This window comes from Falco biarmicus, chromosome 7 (genome assembly GCF_023638135.1).
Source record: "Falco biarmicus isolate bFalBia1 chromosome 7, bFalBia1.pri, whole genome shotgun sequence".
Taxonomy (NCBI): domain Eukaryota; kingdom Metazoa; phylum Chordata; class Aves; order Falconiformes; family Falconidae; genus Falco; species Falco biarmicus.
Genome location: NC_079294.1, coordinates 23053452 through 23073212, shown reverse-complemented (window position 1 = coordinate 23073212; position 19761 = coordinate 23053452). Strand labels below are relative to the sequence as shown.

Below are 19761 nucleotides of genomic sequence, written 5' to 3'. Positions count from 1 at the left end.
GACACAGGGACCGGTATGGAATTTAGGCTGTGTGAATCTAGGCTTACGCAGCTATATTGCAGCACTCAAAAATACTACAGCCTGCTTTTTCCAAGATGTACTCTAGTTATGGGCTCTTATCCCTTAGTGACTCTGCATTAGCTATATAATCCTGCTCTGATTCTAGATCCTTTCTTTGCAGTATCCAAGCCTCAGCAGCCATTGCTTCCTAAATTATTTTCCAGTCCTGTCTGATACCTGTTTTGCTTCTCTTCCCAGTCCTGTTTCCACAACAAGGTATTTAATGGTGTAGCTCACCTTTAGCAAATGAATAGTATCAATGATTATACATAGACAAGTGTTTTAGTGTCTTGCTGAACTAGGGTCTACTTTTCTTGACAGGGTTTTTTTGAAAACAGCATAGAGTTTCCATAAATGTATAAGCAGAGGTATTATGGTATTTGTGTAAGAATATGGCCTGGAAACAAAGCTTTGCTGGTGGGTTGGAGTATATATTTTTGGGGGGAAAACCCCAAACCCTTGCAGTGACTGCAAAATGAATGCCTATTGTCCCAGCATTCTTGATGCTATACTAACAAGTAGGCCAGACTTGGATGTCCCCAGCACTCCAGTCTGGAATAGTGCCCAGCTTTGGAATATAACATGCTTACGTTTGTATCTGGAGTACAAGTGGGATTCTCATGTTAAATAATCAGAAGGAGGGAGTGTGAGTGAGGGAAACAGCTGCATGTCTCTGGCACTAGGCTTTGCATAGTGACCCTTGTTGTGTAACCTCCATGCTCCAGAAGTTTGAATCCATTTCAGGAGGTGGGCATTTATTTAGCTGGGAAAAGTGTTAGCTAGTGAATTATTCCAAGTATATAAATAGAGTATGGGAATCCATTGCTTGTCTGATATGAGAGTGATCTTAAGCAATAAGCACCTCTCACCCACAGCAAATGCAAGTACATTTCAGACCGTCCTGTGCTATTCTTCCCCCTAAGTGGATTTGGCCTGTCTAGGAGAATGATGAGAGTGGATGGTCGTGATTGCTAGGAGGAATTATTACTGTGTGGGGAGAGAAAAGGTTTTAATAAAAAAAACTTGGAGAAGAACTAGCCAATGGCTAGGAAAGAATAGGAAGCTGTTGCAGGGCTGAAGGGGAGCAGAGAAGAACACAGGTCAGTTATGCTTAATGATACCATTTTTGAAGAGTCATAAACTGGGTGAGGGTCAATTGCAAGGCTTTATTTTGTGGCCATTGGCTGCACAGGGTTCCTCAAAGCTGGATTCTCATTGTTTGTGTTTTGTAGTGAGATGCTGATGCTTGCAGAGGAGCCAGGCAGGGAGAATGTCCCATAAGAAGATAATTTGTTAAGCTATTCTACTTCGTGCAAGCTGGAGCATTGCAGCAGCAGCTGCAATATTGTTCTTTGTAGATGTTTTTATTTTACCAAAGTTGTTCTAATGCCTTTAAATCACATTTTGTAAGGGCTCAAGCCATAGACACCAGATTGGTGGGAGCATTCTGCTGTGAGATGGGTAAACCTTTTGGCTTTTGCAAGTAAGTGCAGAATTCAGTGCGTATAAGACTGTGTCCTTAGTAGGTGACTGCTCTTAAACCTAGTTTTGCTCAGTTTAAAAACTGCAGTGCTTGATCACTCCTGAGCATTACGGGTGCCAAAACTTTCGAAATGCTATGAGGTTTCCTCGGGTATGTTTGGTGGGAGTTTTTCTGATGTTAAAAATACCAGTGCCTTTTTTTTTTTTTTTTTTCCCAAACGTACAGGCTGGTATGCTCCTAGCTGGCTGTTGACCTTTAAAACAAACAAAAAACCCCCACTATTGCAAGCAGATACTGGAAGGAGTAGCGAGGTAGGGAACTTGGATTTTCTACATGTGGCACAGTTGGGATATAGAGAGCATAAGCTTTATGTGACAGTGTTGTATTTAGACTTGTATTCTGCTCTCAGCTCTTGACTAGCAATCCTTCCTGTCCTGCCAGCCCAAGATCTGAAGGTGCATTAAATACACAGTATATATGAGTGCTGCTTGTAGCAATGTGAGGGAAAGTGTGTGGTTCATGGGCATACTGGTTAGGAAGCTTGAGCCTCTACAGCCTACTTTGGCTCACTGGTAACAGCTGTTAACTGTGGGTTTTGGAATGATGCCTGTACTACTCTTGTGGATATTGGGGTAAATAGTAGCAATAGTACTGCTAAAGTCAGTAGGCTGGTGTTAGTAATACGCACGTGTTGTGGTTTAACCTTAGCCAGCAACTAAGTACCACGCGGCTGCTAGCTCACTTTGCTCCCCACCTCGGTGGGATAGGGAGGAGAACTGGAAAAAGGTAAAACCCGTGGGTTGAGATAACAACAGTTTAATTATTAAAATACAAATAATAATAACACAACAATAATTTTTATGAAGAGGAGATGGAGAGAAGGGAATAAAATCCAAGAGGGAAAAAAATAACCAACAAAAAAACAAGTGATGCACAATACAGTTGTTCACCACCCATTGATTGATGCCCAGCCAGTCCCCCAGCAGCTATCAGTGGGGTCCTGGCCAGCTCCCCCCAGTTCATATATTCAGCATGATGTTCTATGGTATGGAGTGTTTCTTTGGCTAGTTCAGGTCAGCTGTCCTGGCCATTTTTCCTCCCGGCTTCTTTTGCACCTGCTCACTGGCAGAGCATGGGAAACTTAAAAAGTCCTTGATTTAGAGTAAGCACTACTTAGCAACTAAAACATCAGTATGTTATCAACATTATTCTCATACTAAATCTAAAACACAGCACTGTACCAGATACTAAGAAGAAAATCGCCTCTACCCTAGCCAAAACCAGGACAACATGAAAGATGAGAATCTGGCCCTGTGTCTATGCCTGGTAAATCCTGCACTAGGCAATCTTTCTTGGCATGGCACAAGGACTTTACAGGACAGTCCTAGAAATAGCCTAATAAGCAGCATCAGTGGTAGCAAAAATATGGGCCTTGTATCAAGCAGTATCCCATCAGCCTTTTCCTTTGCTTAGATTTTCATAATAAACTTTGACAAGTTCTTAGCTGCATTCTGTTGAGGCAGCACAGAGTAACAGTGTCAGCAAAGGCCTGTCAACCCAAGCAAAAGCCTGAATTTTTCTACAAAACTTGATGCAAGGGCTTAAATGTGAGAGAATGGATGGGCAAGAGTTGTGTGGCAGAGCTTCCTGCTGGAGAGGGGGCTTCTGCATTAGAAGGAAGTGTCCTGACACCAAAGCTGCTCCACACTTATTTAAAAAAATAAACAAGAAAATGAACTAAAAATCCCAACAAATAAGACAATGCTTGTTTCTACCTAACGGTTTTTATCAATGTGGCTATCTCTGTTAAAAAGTATCAGTGAAATTATTCTGAAAGGGAGAATTCTGGCCTAAGAGCCTGTTGGGATTGGGGAAACTTGTATCAGATTAGCTCCACAGGCACAAGTTGTTGGGGTGCTTTGGGGGCACGTGAATCAGGGCTGGCCTCCACTGTGATGTTGACTGCAGTAACTTACTCCAGTAGATTCCCAGGATCAATTTTGTGTACACCAGTACCGCATGTGGCCGCTGAAATCTACAGTCATCAACTTTTAAAGTTAGGCTTGACCTAAACTGGTATTTTAGGCAGGTCAGTCCGTACCTTTCCGTTGTTTCCTTTCTCTACCAAAGTAAAGTTGGATGGGAAATGAAAAACAATTTCATGACACTTTTAAAGCTGTTTCTATTTAGCAGGATTTAAAGCATAGCTAAACAAAAGGAGTCTTATTTCCCCCTTGCATTTTTCCTCTGGTGTTTGGCCAATCAATGCAATAAAATGAGCTAGTGCCTTCTTATCCCCTCACTAATTCCAAGCTGCTGTTTATGTGGATGTTTTCCTTTCCACCTCAACTACCCCATCAGGTTTTATTTTTCTTACTCTGAACTTTTACAAAGTGGAAGATATTTTAAGTTACAGATTGCTTTGAAAATAATGGAACAAAACAGAAGGAAAGAAAAAAATTAAAAGCTGTAGTACTGTAATTCTATTGTATTTATATGGAAGAGGGGGTGAAACCATTGAAGGTGTTATCAATAAAAAAATACTGAAAAAAGTATTTCACAAGTAATAGTAAACTAAAAGAAGTTAACAGGTGAGATTTTCTGGCTAAATCTAATTTTCAGTGTAGTTAAAAAAAAGACTGGTTTTGTGTAAGCTGTAGAACTCCTGTATGTGCTACAAAAGGAGCCTCCTTGTGGTAGTTCTTGTTCCTTAGGCCTTATAAAGACAGAAACACACTTTATAAACAAGGAAGCTTGAATACTGAAAGAAAACAAGTTACTACTGTCAAGCTGTGTCTGGAGAGCTCACTTCTGCCTACTCTATTAAAAAAAAATATCTCCATAGTGGGGTCAGCAGATAGTCACAGTGAAATATTCATTCCTTTCTTTGAGGTGGTCTCATCAGTAATGAAGGAAAGGGGAAGCTGTTCAAATCAACAGCAAAATTCAAAATTAACGCTCTCTTTGGATGTATGTGGCATTTTTTTATTTTTCTCAGTTGTTAATTTTCTCAGATAGTGCTATTCGTTATGCTCAATCCAAATGTTAAACCTGTCTTAAAACTGTAATTACAGTGTGTGCTCTGTGCTTATTAGAGATAAGATTGATTAGCAAGGTATTACATTTTGTTTTCTACTCATGGGCAAGAGGAATTCATGGTTTGAAATCTGTGTTTAAAGGGGGTTAAAACCATAGGTAGGCAGAATCCCCAACTCTATCCACAGTGGTGATGAGGAACTTTTTTTGAGGGTCAAATCTGCCTATGTAATTATGCCCTAATCTATACAATCTGCTTCTTCCAAGATTCAAGGCACCTTAGAAACTCTTTCAGCCCCCCACTAGGAATAGATGGAGACAGGAGTCATAGCACTATCTTAGATGAATCAAGGTGCCACCTCTGTATCCTGTTAATGCATGTAGGTATAGAAATACTTTTCCCTACTTTTAATGCAGGGGAGTGAAAAGCAGTCCTAAAGGGTTAACTTTTTTCTTTATCTTTTCTTTTTCTTTTTCTCCCAGCTAGTTATTCACTTAAGAAATAAGGCAGGCAGACCTGCGTCTCTGGACATGTACATCTTGTGCTTTGTGATGGGAACTCAGTTTAGTTCCATCTAAATTGTAACAATCGTCAAATCCTTTAGGCTGGGAAAGACCTTTGAGATCATAAAGTCCAACCATTTAACCAGGACTGCCAAGTCCACTGCTAAAACATGTTGCTAAGCACGGCATCTATGCGTGTTTCAAACTCCTCCAGGGATGGTGATTCCACCATGCCCCTGTGCAGCCTGTTCCAATGCCTGACCACCCTTTCAGTGAAGAACTTTTTCCTAACAGTCAATCTAAACCTCCCCTGGTTCAATTTGAGACTGTTTCCTCTTATCCTGTCACTAGTTACCTAGGAGAAGAGGCCTACCCCCATCTGCCTACAATCTCCTTTCAGGCAGTTGTAGAGAGCAATAAGATGCCCCCTGAGCCTCCTCCACACTAAACCACCCCAGTGCCCTCAGCTGCTCCTTGTAAGACTTGTTCTCCAGACACTTCACCAGCTTCCTTGCCTTAAATAGAGAGAGCAACCCCTCTACATCCCTCTCCTCATGGAGAGGAAACCATAGTTACTGTATATGTGTTCTTCAGAGCATGTGTCTGTCTGTATTATTAGATTCCTTTTCCTACTGTTACGGTTGTACTGCAGTGGCTACCGTAAATATTCGTATTCTCCTTCTGAGGCAGTTTGTTCCTAATGTTATTTTCTGTTGTTGGAGAAACTTAAGAACAATCAAGGATAACATAAACAAATTTCTAAATAAACTTTCAGCAGTTTGTTAAATTGGGGAGAGGGATGCTTGAACCAGAATCTGGAATCTTAAATATCTGTCTCCCCAAACAGACAAAAGCTTCAGATTGAGGCCTCAATGTACATCTTAATAGTACAGACTCCTCTTTAGTGTTAAAATATACTTGCTTTATAAGAAAATCCCATTAAAAAATAAAGGGGCTTGAGTCCAGACCTCAGCGTAGGTGTAATTCAGGTGTAATGTGACAGAAAATGGAACAGTGAATACAAAATTAAAACTTTGGGAGGTCAGAATCAGGCCTGAAACCAAGATAGCCTAAAGACATCCAAAATTGTTGCTGTAGCTATAGAGAGGAAATTTTGATTAAAAATTAAATAAAAAATCAACCTAACTTTTTAAGAATACAATTCCCAAAGTTGCAAAGAAAGAGTTGCTGATGCCAATTTTTAAGCTGTGGAGCTCCATAGTTATCTTTGTTATGCTGACTGCGTAAAATTTTTGGTGATGTGTCTGTAGCAGGTTGGTGTTGAGTCTGTAACATTGATACTCTGATATCTCCCTCCTCTTTCAGCTAACCAACTATTGGTAAAGATCAAAGAAAGTGAGGAGGAGGGCTGACAAGAAACATGTATGAGAGATTCCTGCACAGCTTTAAATAAATAAAAAGGGAGTAAGACTTCAAATCTGTTCCAGGATATCTGTGCGTGTGGGGCCCCGTTTTACTGTAACGAGCTACATTAGAGCATGCTGTCGTACTTAAACCTGTATGAATCTGGTCCTTTGAATATTAATGTATTTGACAAAAATAAAGTTGTATTTCACTGCAAATATCTGGGAATATTGAAGCTGGAAAAAAAAAATAGGGCTTCTAATAGACTAACGACAATTTGTCTTTTATATACGTTTCCTTCCATAGCAAAATTATATTTGTGGCTTTCCATGTCAGTGTCTAGTTTATTTCACTTTCCAATTCTCAAGAGCTGAGGAATGTTAAAGTTAGAACCTAACTTTCCCTTCCTTCAGAAATGAACAACTCCACATTAAAACTTAACAAGATAAAAAGGAAAGCAGGAAACAATAAATACAGGGTAAAAACTCTTCCACAGTGAAAGATAATCAGCCAAAATAAGGCTTTGCAGGGTGAGCAGGATTTTTTCTTTTTTAACACCTTACAGAAAGTATCAATGCACTTGCATTATCTAAATAGTAAAAATGTTTGGAATAGAGGTGGATCAGGAGGGCATCAGTATGATCTATGAGACATGACACTTCCCAGTACAGTGAAAAGAAATGACACTGTTTTTCTTCTACTTGGGTAGAGACCAGCTGCAGTTCTGTATCAGGGGCTGGAAGTGAGGTGGTAGATTCTGCCTGCTTGCTCTAACTCCATAGTGATAGCATGCTTAGGCCTTGTGTTAATGCTATAGATTTTACCCCAATAGTTTTATGTAACAATTTACCTGCCCTTTTTAAATGTAAATGTTGCAGTCCAAACAGTTGGCAACCTCTTGTTAAAAATGTGCCCTCATAGGCTTTTCATGCCAAATACTTTTAAAGTATTTATATTCTTGCAACCTCCTTGTTCTGTTTCAGGTGGGTCTGAATAAAACTATCAGTAGCAAAGTAGGAATGTAAAAATCCTGAAGCTGGAACTTAATGCATGCGTAACTGAGTTTTTCAGATGTGTTGGTCTTGTAGGGTGTAAAACAACAGTAACAATATTATTAGTGACTTATGGTGCCCTAAAAGCAGAAGAAAAAAAATCTAAAAATTTCATAATTCTAAATATATTTATATATAATAACTCTAAAAAAAATAATCATAAGACTGGTTGATGATGGACTGGTGTGTATATGAAAGTGCAGGGTAACTATGGTGTGGCATAAAAGTTTTATTAATATAGGTTTGTGATGGTCCCCTTACTTGCAAACAATGATTATATGAGTAAGTTATGTAGTTCATTACAAGTGAAATGCCTCTCAGTGCTGGGTACATTTTTTCCAGCTAAAGTGTTTAATTGGTGTGGAATTCTACATGAAACATGCTATAGGAAAACTATATGGACACCTCAGCAAAGCCTGATGTCTTTGTTACCATGGGTGAAGCTTTCCACTGCTCTGATATGGCAGCTCTGGCCTTGGGTGTCCTGCAGATTCCTGTGAACAAGACAGTACTGTTGACTGATTCTCCTCGCCAGTAATGTGGGGTCTGACTGGGAAAAGGGCTATCAGCAATCCAAGGTCATATGTGGCTGTTCTCAACTGTTTGTTGCTGTTGCTGGTAGCTGATAAAGGCCCAACGTCTGAATAACAGGAGAAGCAAGGGAAGCACGTGTGTGGCTTAATCCTATTTTTGCAATATGCTCACTGCCAGGCTGCACCAAGAGCTCTTTGCCTGCAGAGCAGGAATGGGCCTATATAACCAACCAAACAGGACCAGAGGGACTCATTAAACTCCTAAAATGACCTCAAACAGTATTTTTTTAATTCTTTGAAAATGTCACCAGTTTGTGTTAGAGTATCTCAGGGCTTCACTGAATTTTGGTGCCTTCTCTCAGTAGCACAAATCTGCCTCCACTTCTGTAGCATGATATGGTCCTAGGTTATTTTTTCTTTCATGTGAAGCAAAGTCGTCATTATCTCACAAGTGAATATTGCCCATCCTAGGGTAAATGCTAGAATTTGGTTGATGTTTGCCATTAAGTAAATATCATGGCAGTAAGAAAGTCAGGCCAGATACCCTCGTAATAGCGAGATGTGACTCTGAACTAGCAACCTATATCACCATTTCAGGTGTATGCTAAACCATTTGTTTCTTTGCAGCATGTACATCAACTGTGTGCTTCTGAAAACTCGGCAGTTTGTGGTTAGCTTTTCCTGTGAACAGTGAGAGAGTGCTGAACAGGAGGGTCTGAAGTCACATTCAATGTCACCTGGGCTACTACCGTATTAAATAATATAATGTAATATGATAATGGAAACATTCTTAAAGATTGCTTCCCAGAACTGTTTTGGGATAGATCTCAGCATCTTGGCAACTCTCCAGCTGATGGAAAGCTTATTTCTCCTAAGCAGTGCCTGTAACCAAATGACTTAGATTGCTTTGATGGAAGAGACTATTCCCTCCAGGGATATACACTTGGCACAGTACCTAGGTTGACCTAGTAGCTGGAGTAGGCAATGTTTTGGAAAAAGGGACCCTGGGCAGATCTTAGAAAGTTTAGCTTACTGCGAACTTCTGATGAATCCCTCTTAATGAATGGGACACTGCTGCATTGCTCTCTTCTCCCCTATTCACTGTGGCTAATCATTTCTCTATCTTTGTTCTCCATCCCTCTTCCTTTTCTCTTCTGCTCCAGTATTAAAAGGTTTATTTAGTCAGACAGTTGAGAGAGAGATTTTGGTTGTCTTTGTCTTTTAAGATTCAGCCCGCTAGCTCAGGAAGATTGCTATTTCTACTTCTGTTAATACTTTAATATCTCACAAACATCATTACTTCAATTCTTTTATTCATTGTCGTGGATCAAGTTGGTTCTGTAGTCTCCTCTCTTTTACTGTTCCTACAGCAGTGTATTTTAACTGTTTTTAGTTAAGTTTCATCTGATTATATAAATGCAAAGAATGGAGAAGCAGGCTTGGGTTTGGTGGTGGTTGTTTTTTAAAGGGATAGAGGATGCCTGAAGGGAGGGAAGACCTGAGAGAGAGAAGCATTGGATGACAAAGCTTACATTAAAATCAGACAAGAAGAAAACTTCTTGGTTAGATTGTGCTCTTGTTGATGCCTCGTTTGCACTGGTGTAGTTTTGCGAATGTCAGTGAATTTACTGTTGAGACTGAGATCAGGATTGGCACTTAAATCGTGTAAGTCATGCTCCATAATTCATTAGCGACCCTCTTTAATTAGTTGCAGGTAAGCCCAGACTTCCTGGAGTTTGCCGTCTTCCCAGAGGTGGGCTCTGCCTGTGCCGCGCCGCGCTCCGGGGTCCGGCCTGCCGCCCGCTCCGCACCGGTGAGGCTCGCCGCCGGGCTCCCCGTGCCGCCAGCCGGGGCCCGGCTCCCGCCGCGCCAGAAGTTGCGCTGTGGGAGAGCCGGGCAGGGCAGGGCAGGGCCGGCCGCCACGCGTTATGTAAGGGCGCAAGGGGCTGCGGGCCGGCATGACTGACAGGGAGAGGGAAATTCCTGGGGGAGGGGGAGCGGGAGCGGCGTGCCCTGGAGCCGCTGCCAGCGCCGGCGGCTCCCGGAGACCTGGCGGGGAGAGCGGCCCTGGAGGCAGGGAAGCAGCCCGGGAAGGACGCCGCCGGGGAGCGTGTGGAGCGAGCGGGGCGCCGCGGGCTCCTTTCCGCGGTGGGGCACGCCGCCTGGGAAACGAGGGGCAGCGACGGCGGTGCGAGGGGACGAGGCGCGAGCCCGGCTGTCCCTCTCCCGGCGCGGCGCGTTAGAGCTGGAGAGCGGCGGGAAAGTCTCCCCCGGCCCGCCCTCGCCCCCTCGATCCGCCCCGGCGCGGCGGCAGCCCCGCCGCCGGGCGCTGCCCCTTTAAGACCTGCTCGCCGCCAGTTCCACCGAGAGGGAGTGACCTCTGGGCTTTGACAGCTCCCCTAATAACTAGCAGAGCCCCGGCTCCGCCCGCGGCGCCTGATTGGTCGGCGGGCCGGTATGCCGCGCTCTGATTGGCTGGCCGCTTCCCCTGAGCGAACCTTTAGAACTCCGAGACACAATATTCTGTTACATTGTAGCAAAATGGCGACTGTCATTCACAACCCCCTGAAAGCGTAAGTAGGAATCAAAAATGTACATATTCCGCGTGGTTTAAATATGAAAAAAGGCGCCTTTCCGGCGCCGGCTGCCAGCCTGAGCCGGGTGCCGGCAGCCTCCCGGCGGGTCCCTCCTCCCGCCCTCCTTTCTGCCCCAGCGCCTCGCTCGTTTTTTGTGCAACACATCTCCGCAGCTCGCGCCGAAATTAACGAGGAAAAATTGTTCGGCTCGCGCGCCGGTTAATTGGCGCCCGGGCGCGGAGGGGGGCGGCGGGGCGGGGAGGCGGCGGCGGGCTGCCCGCTGCTCCCGGGGCGCCGCGCGGGGACGGCAGCGGCGGCGTCCCGCGGGGGTGCGCGCACTTGACAGCGTCCTGGCCCCGCGGTCCGGGCGGGCTCGCCCCATCGCTGCGCCGGGTTCGGCGGGGTGAAGGACCGGCCCAGGGCAGCGGAGGGGGGGGGGGGCGGGGGGAAGGCGGCTCGGTGCGCGGTGCCTCCGCGCTCCGGCCGCGGCGTGGAGTTGCGTCCGCAAATCTTTGCGGAGTTGCGATGTCTTGGCGAGGGAGAGCGAAGCGGCCCCCTCGCTTCGCAGCCGAGGGGCGCGGGGGCGGCACGGCCGGCCGGGCAGCGGGGGCACCGTCGGCGCATCTCGGCGTTTGTGCGGGCGAGGGAGCGAAGAGGGAAGGGAGGGAAGCAGGCGTGCGTGAAATGAATGACTCGGGACTGCCTGCCGGTCGTTGATTTGGGGCAGGAAGTCCGGAGATCTGTTTTGCATACGACAGGCTTTCGCTTTTCGAAGTGGCAAAGAGAGTTGATTGTGTTTCCATCTTGAGAGTGGGCACAAGCAGCCGAGGGCTGCTCGGACGGGATCTGACCCGCTGCTCGCGGGGACACACGGGCAGGGAGGGAGGGAGCGCGGGGGCAGGTGCCGCCGCTGCTGCGGCGTTCCGGGGCCCCCGGGCTGGAGCGAGGCCGCTTTACGAGGGGGACCGCGGGAGCCGCTCGGCGTCTTCTGGATCGCGTCCTTTATTTTTCTTGTGGTCTGCAGCGCACGCCGTTAATCCCTGAAGGCATTAAGGAGAGTGGGATTTGGCACCGTATGTGGGGAGAGGAGCTGTCTTAACCTTTTTAAAACGACTTCTCTGCTAACGGGGGCAGCGCTCTTGCTGTTAAAGCAGGGAAGCAGAGTACCTGGCGGTGACGCTTCGTTTGCACTTTCTGGCTGCGCTGAGTGGGTGTTTTTATACCTTTGACTTTTCGGAGATGAAATTAGGGCTGCGAGGTGGTTGGTTGGCTTTTTTTTTTGTGTGTGTGCGTGCGTGTGTTTGGTTTTGGGTTGTTTGGTTTTTTGTTGGGTTTTTTTTTTTTTTTTCACCGACTCAGGTCTCTCTGGCTGGTGTCGGAAAAACACTTGAAGATTTTTCCAGGGATTCCAGCCGCTGTCTGTCTGCGATCTGGAGGGAAAGGAAAGCCTCGAGCTGGGCAGGGGTGCTGACATGGTTATCAGCTCTCCTGCTCGGCCCTGGCAGTAAACCTTTGCTTTCATTTACCCGTCCTCTCGGTAGCACCTTATAAAAATCCGCGCGAGAGGGAAGCGCAGTTGTCGGGGGGTTAACCAGGGAAGTCGGAGTATCCTCATGGCGGGGGGGGGGGTGGCGGGGGACTGAACACGCTCCGAAAACCGCGCGGAAGAGACGGCGTGTCCCCCGTTCGACGGCGGGTTTAGTACTTGTGCGGGCGGGAGCAACTTCTGCCCGTGCCCCTCCCGGCCGCCGGGCGTTGCTCCGGCGCACCCCCCGGGGGCCGCGCCGCTCGGCTCCACACCTGGGCTGGGAAAAGCCGCTCAGGTTTGTGCTATTCACCAGCAGTGCCGGTGGCGGGGAAGCCCGCCTCGGTGGCCTCTGGGGACGGCGGGCGAGAGGCGGGGAGCTCCCGCGGAGCGGCGAGCGGCCGCGGGCCGAGGAGCGGGGCGCAGCCGTGGGATCACGCCGGGTGGCCGCCCCCGCCCCGCCGGCGGCCGGGACCTCGCCCCCTCGCCTCGCACTTCGTGACACCGTGGGGCTCCCGACAGGCGCGGCGGAGCTCCGGGAGGGCGGATCCTGCCGAGGGGCGGCTTGTGCCCAAATGAACCGGGGGCCCGATCCCGCTGCTGCTGAAGTCGGGGAGGGCACGATTAGGCCATTTATAATTAGCATCCTTCTCCTCCCCTCGCCCCAGGGGGGTGCGAGAGGAGGAAACAATAGACATCAAGTGCTGGGTTCGGTTTTCTCTGTGTGCCTTTTAAAGTACTAATGCGATGTGGAGGACACAGAACTGGTACTGGCTGGCTGACACCATCTGCGTTTTTTATTGACAACTTGTTTAATAAAACATTTTATAATTTTCACTTATTCTTTAAAGTTGCTGATCGGGAAACAATACACAGGTAAATAAATTATGCATGGGATAAATTAGGACAAAAGCGGTAGGACACATAATAGGGGAAGGGATGCAGTGCACAGTATTTTATCCTCGTGTGTCCTTCCTGACAATGAAAGAGAGCTGAATGACATTTGCATTTCCTCTGTCTGCGTTTTGATTGTATCTCAAAACCCACAAACGCCCCCTACAGAAACTGGCCACACAAAGGTTTTGCTCTGAGATGGGGGACAATGTAGACACTGAGAAATCCTAGCTCAGGTATCAAGCAGCTCCCTGCGTGTGCTTGTGCATTTAAGTGTGGCCAATATTCAGTTTATCTCCGGCCCTTGGACACATATGTGGCCTTGTTCATGCCAGACTAATCTCTTGGGATAATGTATGACAGTGTACCTGGGCATCTGTGGGAACATGTTACATAGAATAGCTCCGTGCGTGGAGTCCCTTCTTAATGATTGGCACCTCCTTACACTCAGCTTGCCTCTTTCTCCATCTAGTGCTCTCTTCTCACTTTCTAGTTCTCTTTTGGTGCTTTCATCCCTTTGCTCTTCTCCACTTCCTCTGGTGATCGAATCAACCTGACATGACTGCCTATTATTTCTGCCGTTTAATACCTTGTTGTTTACCAACACAGTGCTACAGGTGAAAATATCAGAGATCTAAGTGTAACAGATCTGCAAGGGAAAGGTGGCAGGTGTCTGGATAAACACATTCTTCTTCATCTGTAGAAAAGGCAGTATTCAGGTAGCTTTGATGGGACAGCCGTGGAATTGAAGTGCTGGATTTGTTGGGTTGTTTTTTCCACTTAGTCTGTATACCTATCCCTATACTTTTTCTATCTTCTTTGCCGTTGGATATCTTAATATGGTGACATTTGAGCGGTGCAGAAGAAGAAACAAATGCAGTTTAAAAGTATTCTGAATTACTTCAAATGTCAGTCAGAAATCTCAACGGACTTTGTAAACATTAATTAATTAAACCTCTCAACACCCCTGTGAAGAAAGGATTATTGCCTTTGTTTTATGGATGGCTAAACTAGGATAAAGTGATTCAGAAACTTTCTATACAAAGATCAAGTCCAGAATGCAGCCGTTCAACTTCCAGTCTTAGCATCTAGACCCATTTCCTCCATCTCTGCCTTATTAGAGATGTGCATATGGTACTGTAATGCATTTAATGTAATTAAGACCTTGTAATATACGAAGTCTTATCTAGAAGCAGAGCTGGTTTCCCCCCACCTCTTTTCTGTCTTTACTCCCACAGGTGACTTTTATTTCAGGTTGTCAATTAAACATACTCACTGGAACATATGTCAGGCTATTGCCTTTTCTGCACATGAGATTCCCTCATGCCGTATAGCGCTCTGCCTAGAAGCTCACCAGAGGAGCTGTTGCCTTCCCATAGTTTGGCCTTGGAGTAGCAGTGCTGCTGCTCTCCCTTTCTTTGCTCAAGACAGCCTGTGGGACAAAAGAAGCTAACTCAGGCTCAATTGCTAGGCTAGGTCACTTGCATGCTGACTGTATTGTTGGATAACTTTGACGTGCTTGGGCACACCTGTTCCCTGCTGGGTATTTGGGGACCAGATCATCACAGACATGTGTGCGCAGTGCTGTGGCTGACCTTATAAACCCTACCAGACCTGTTCTGTCTGTGTTCCTGCTGCAAACACACAGCAGCAGTCAGATTTCTAATTGCTGTACCTTTTCAGATAAAACTACCTTGACAGCCAGCTCTGACCCCTGGGCTGCCAAATGGCCGTCCTTGTCATGAAAAACTCTGTGGCATGAGACACCTGTGAAGAAATGGTCTGTGCTCACATCCCTGTTTCATGTCAGCAACTGACCAGTGTGGGTCTTGGGGTCTTGTGTGGCAAAAGTATTTCATTAGTGGTAACTTTGGCTTGAATTCAGGCTGGGGACTGTTGACTGAAAGGTCCTCTATCCCCTTATGCATCCCTGAAACAGCCCTACATCCTGATTAAGTGCTCGTGAAGACTGATTTTTTTTTTTTTTTTGATGTTGTTGCATAAGCATCTGGTTGCTGATTTTTAATATTAAAGTATAACATGCAGTGCTGCTTTCAGCAGGTGGAAGCAATAAAATGGACGGACAGTTAGGTTGCCAGTTCAGTGGTTGCAAGTGATGTGGAGGTGATTTTACTGTGGCTTTGCAGAAGGGAATTTTCTTCTGCTTGACAGAACAGAGTTGTCGGGCACATTAAATTGTGTACCAAAATCTCTACAGTATTTCCAGTGTGGCTCTGATGTCACTTAAAAACACAAATGAGCCCTAGTGTCATACGTTTCAAACCAAAACTGTTGTCCACATGAAAACTGTATTTTCTGTATCTTAGCACCAGCTTTCAGAGAAAGTGAGGGATGAATGTTATTGTATTTATGCAAGGAAACATAAGCATAAAACCAAAGTCGTTGGGGGGCAGAGAAGCCAAGTTAAGAAGATCTGAGGATACACTGGTTTGAATATGAGAGAGTCTGATAAATGGTATGTTACTTGTTACAGCATTATGTCTGGTTCCATGAGTCGCTTGTGCATGATTAGTGGTTGCAGTGCTTTTGTAATTTCGTTTTGTTTGTGTTCCAGCCTTTCACAGTCTGTCCAAGTTGCATGGATGGATGGAGGTTGTATCACAAAATTGTCACTGAAGAAAAAGTTTCTAAAACACATTGTGTGTTGTGTGTGAAAGCAATATTGAACTGAGTTGTGTTAGAGGCCCAAAGATGGTTTTTTTTGGAGTGTGTAAAAATTTCATGGTAAGCATATGTCCAATGGGCTGGGTGCGTAATGCCTGTTAGGTGGGATTCACAGTGTCCCAGTGGGAATAGTTTACCCAGACCATGCAGAAGTCCAGTACACAATGCAGAATGGGGGGGTCTGTCTGCACTTTGAGTCATGGCGAAGGTAATACGGCTCATCCTTTGTGCAGCCTAATGAAAATTGATTTCTTCCTCTGCCTTCCTATAACTGGAAGTGTGGTATTTGGAGGTTGTTCTCAAGAGCAGACTTTGTCCATCTTGTATATCTGTCTTCTGCGATTTATGACAGTTGGCTGTACCTCTGCTGTCCCAAGATGAGGCATTCCAATCCCACCATTGGCTGAGAATAAACCATCTTTTAGGATTATTGTTTGCCAAGTCTGGTGTTTTCTCACTCTGGTTTGTCTTTCATGTCAGAGCTGAATTTCTTTGCTTCGTAGATCAATTTTACAATCTTGGTATTTATTCTGGGCTCATCACTGTGTTGTCTGTATGTGATGTTGCCTTGAGCAAGAACCATCCCTGTATTGTTTATCCCCGAGGACTTGTAGGAGTGGAATGAATCTGTTTCGGGAGCTGACGTTTTTCTCCCTTGGACAGACCAACCTCTGATCTGAGGATTCCCTGTCTGTGGTGGCATACTCCCACATGCAGAGAAGCAGCACCAAGGCAGCATTGCTTAAAGACTGTTCTGAGGGCTTCATTAGGACTGTACTGTTCTTCTGGCTTTGCCTGGCAGTTTTGCCCAGGATGCAGAAACTGAGGTGTGTTAATTGCTTCCTCAGTGCAGGTCCCAGTTTTAGCACTGGTTTGTTTCTTTTAAGGAAAGTTATCTCATCAATGCAATCTAAAAGAAAGTATACTTTTAAAATCCCACCCTCTTTTTTTTTTTTTTTTAAAACAATTTTTTTCAGATGGAAGTGCTTCTTTCTTGTCTTTAAAAAATTCTCTACTATTTGTGGAACAAACCCAAATACACTGGATTAATGCATGAGAAGCAGAAAGAGGTTTTCCTTTCTTATTTCAAAAGAAAGAACAGAACTGCTCAGTGTATTTTCACTGTCTAAACTGAGTGACATGTAACACAAATATCATGAGCGAGTGCTTGAATACTGAATGTTTAAAGTTCTTATTTATCTTTAATAGCCTAAATTATTACAACCATGATACTTTTTTTGTAAAAAAAAATTGTTATATATGGTTTATTTCCCAGCAGAGCATATTTTAACCACAGATTCCCAGCAGATGTCTCAGAGAAGAATAATGCAGTGTCTCAATGGCTGCTGGCAAATATCCTTCTCACACTCTCAACCCCTCCAGTATGGGAATAGCAGGAGTATGTCAGCATGTGTCTCAGTTTTCAGGTTACCTGCCTGAGCCAGGTGCGGTCAGAGAGTTGCAATTCCAGCTGCATGGAAGGCTTTACTGGTGCTCCAGCACTGTCTGAGGGGAGGCTTCACAGGGAGTCAGTGGAGCAGCGAGAACAGGGCAGGGATGGGTACTGATGAGTGTGCACTAGGTGGCTGTGATCAGCAGCGTGTGCTTGCCAAATCCTGATTCATTAATTTCGTGTTCTGCTGAGCTGTAGCTAGGAGAGAGTTCCCTGCTCAGGTGTTGATGGGGGCCAGACTACATCAATGTTATTCTTCCGGTGAGAGAGGCTGGAAGTGATATTTAATATTGCAGTCCCTTGTGACAGAACTGATCCAGCCTAACTGGGGATCATCTCTCCATTCATACAACACCAGGAGTTCTATCAGTCTTTGACATCTGATAATGCTGTCTTTGATTTCTGATAATTTTTATAAATTAATACAAAATGCCAACTGTAACTTGTATGAAATCTTAGTATGCAAAAGAAAGGAACCCCACGTAACTTACAGTTTCTCCCTCTTGTTTCTTCTCAGATTCTCCCTTGTGATACAAGATAAAAGTCTTGCTTAAGATGTGCTAAATTATCTGAAAACACGTGGCTTAATGCTTCCTGCCTTTCAGGTCTCAAAAACCTACCTAGGTTGGATGGTGTAAAGAAAATCGGGTGCAGCACAGTGAAATAAGGCCGTGCCCTGAGTTGGTTAATTCCAGTCTGCCCTACCGCATCAGCTGGCAGGGCTGATTTGATCTGATCAGATGCGGGCATGCTACTTCTGCCAAAATGCAAAGTACAGTGCTTATGCTGCTTTTATGCTTTGAGTTGGCTTCATGCTAGCTGCAGGAAGATAGATTATGCCTGTTGGAACAAAATTTCCTCTTGAAAACGTTTTGGGTGCTTTTCATGTTTTGGAAGACTAAGTGAACACCAGTTCAGTGCTTTGTGTCACATGGCTTTGAAATTTTTGGTCTGGTTCTAGGAACTTTGCAGTTTCTAGTCTTCCTGTGGATCCACAGCCTGATGTGGTTAGCCACAGAGTTGGGAGAAAAATTGAAATGGCTGGAGTTACAGCCCAGATAGTTCACTACCCAGTGAACAGTGCTATAGGGAAACCTATAATGGAGACACAAAGTTAGTGTCATGTCTTCAAGCGAAAAGTAATGTCCATATTCCCATTTCCTTCAAGACCAGTTTTGAAGAAAGTCGTCTGTGAATTTGTGACTGTTGAAGTATTTTGGTCTCAATATTGTTTCCTTAGAGACTGTGTTCAGTCAATGATGGGGACAAATATATTTTACGTTTATGATTACTTTAAAACCTATGCAATCTGAATAAGGAATAGTGGAAACAGTGGTTCAGAAACCTGTTTTACTGCTAAGCTCCTTTGGTCTTGACCATGAGTTAAAACTGCATCATATTTGAGGCTGGTATCCTCCTGAGTGTTCAGATAAATGACTTGCCAGTGTTCAGTATCAGAAATTATAACATGAACCCACTTGTATCTACAAGCCTAACCTGATTGCATTTGGTTTGTTGGTTTTTTTTCTTTTACTTTTTTTGATAATTACTGAAGACTGTTATTTTTAAGACTGTAGGGTTTTGTGCTTTCTCTGGATTCTTTATCCTTGAAGTTTTCAGTTCATTGGCATGTACCTATTAATGTGAAATATGGAATAAATCAGGAGCACAATTTTAATCCAGAGATTAGTACCTTTTACAGATAGAGTAGTGCAGGTTAAGAGGCATGTGAGATGTGATGGGTAGGGGTTGGTGATGGGCAGACTCTGCAGTGATCTCTTTCTCCACAGGTGTGGAGAAACCCTCTCAGCTGTAGCACTGACATACTTCTACTACTTTGTCATATCTGACTGACTCTTTAAATTTTAGGGCTCACTTCTCCAAGAAGGATGTGCCCCTCTGTTAATTTTTGTGGTATTAGTCCTCAGTGATCAAATGGCATGTGGATGAAAGCAATGTTAATACCTCTCCCGGTAGAATGGGGCCCTGAAGACTTCTTGCTTCTCTCTCTTCTCCTGTGCTGATACAAATGAATGGGAACTTGGTCAGGTTAGCTGGTGTTATGTTCATGGCAAAGAAGTATACCTGAGGTCAAAATCTAACAAAAAAATGTTGATGGGGGAAATATGTGGAAAAGCCTTCTCAATTTCCTGTCACTAGATCTGATTGGTCTTTGTTGATAGTCTCAGCTAAATGTTTTATCTTCTCCTAGCTTTCCTTTCCCTCACCTTCCAACCCTTTTCCCCCATTGACCTCTACAAGCGCAGTCCTAGCTGTTGATTTATCAGGGCAGGCTAGCTCAGCACTGTGTGGAGATTGCTTTTAATTAACTCTCTTCTTTTTTCCAACCTTCAGGGAGCAGCAACCCTTTAATGATTTTAATATTTTATCTGGATTTATATCCACCTGATGTGTTGTTTGTTGCTCTACTTCCTCACATGTTCTCCCTCAGTCGTTTTCCAAAAGGAAACGTTCGTTTCAGGCCCCTCACGCAGGATGAGGAGGAGGGTTTTTAATGGCTTCTGGACTGGGAGGATGGACTGCCTGTGATCTACTCAGGTGTTTTGGAGGAGGGTGGGGAGTATGAGGTGATGC

The 19761-nt window shown here is 44.9% G+C and overlaps 1 protein-coding gene across 6 annotated transcripts in view; it reads left to right on the top strand.

Annotated features, from left to right (window-relative positions):
- The window catches only part of DPF3 (double PHD fingers 3), a 189791-nt gene that overhangs the window by 15754 nt on the left and 154276 nt on the right, over positions 1 to 19761 (top strand). For 5 of the 6 annotated variants that reach the window (XR_008822952.1, XR_008822951.1, XM_056345706.1 and 2 more), the window contains exon 1: positions 10538 to 10606. The exons of the other annotated variant lie outside the window; for it this stretch is intronic. Coding sequence is in view for 3 of the 5 variants with exons in the window: in XM_056345706.1 (XP_056201681.1) it covers positions 10575 to 10606 (32 nt within the window). In the remaining 2 variants the exon portion in view is untranslated. Of the gene's footprint in view, positions 1 to 10537; positions 10607 to 19761 lie in introns of those variants that run through there. 6 annotated transcript variants of the gene reach the window in all.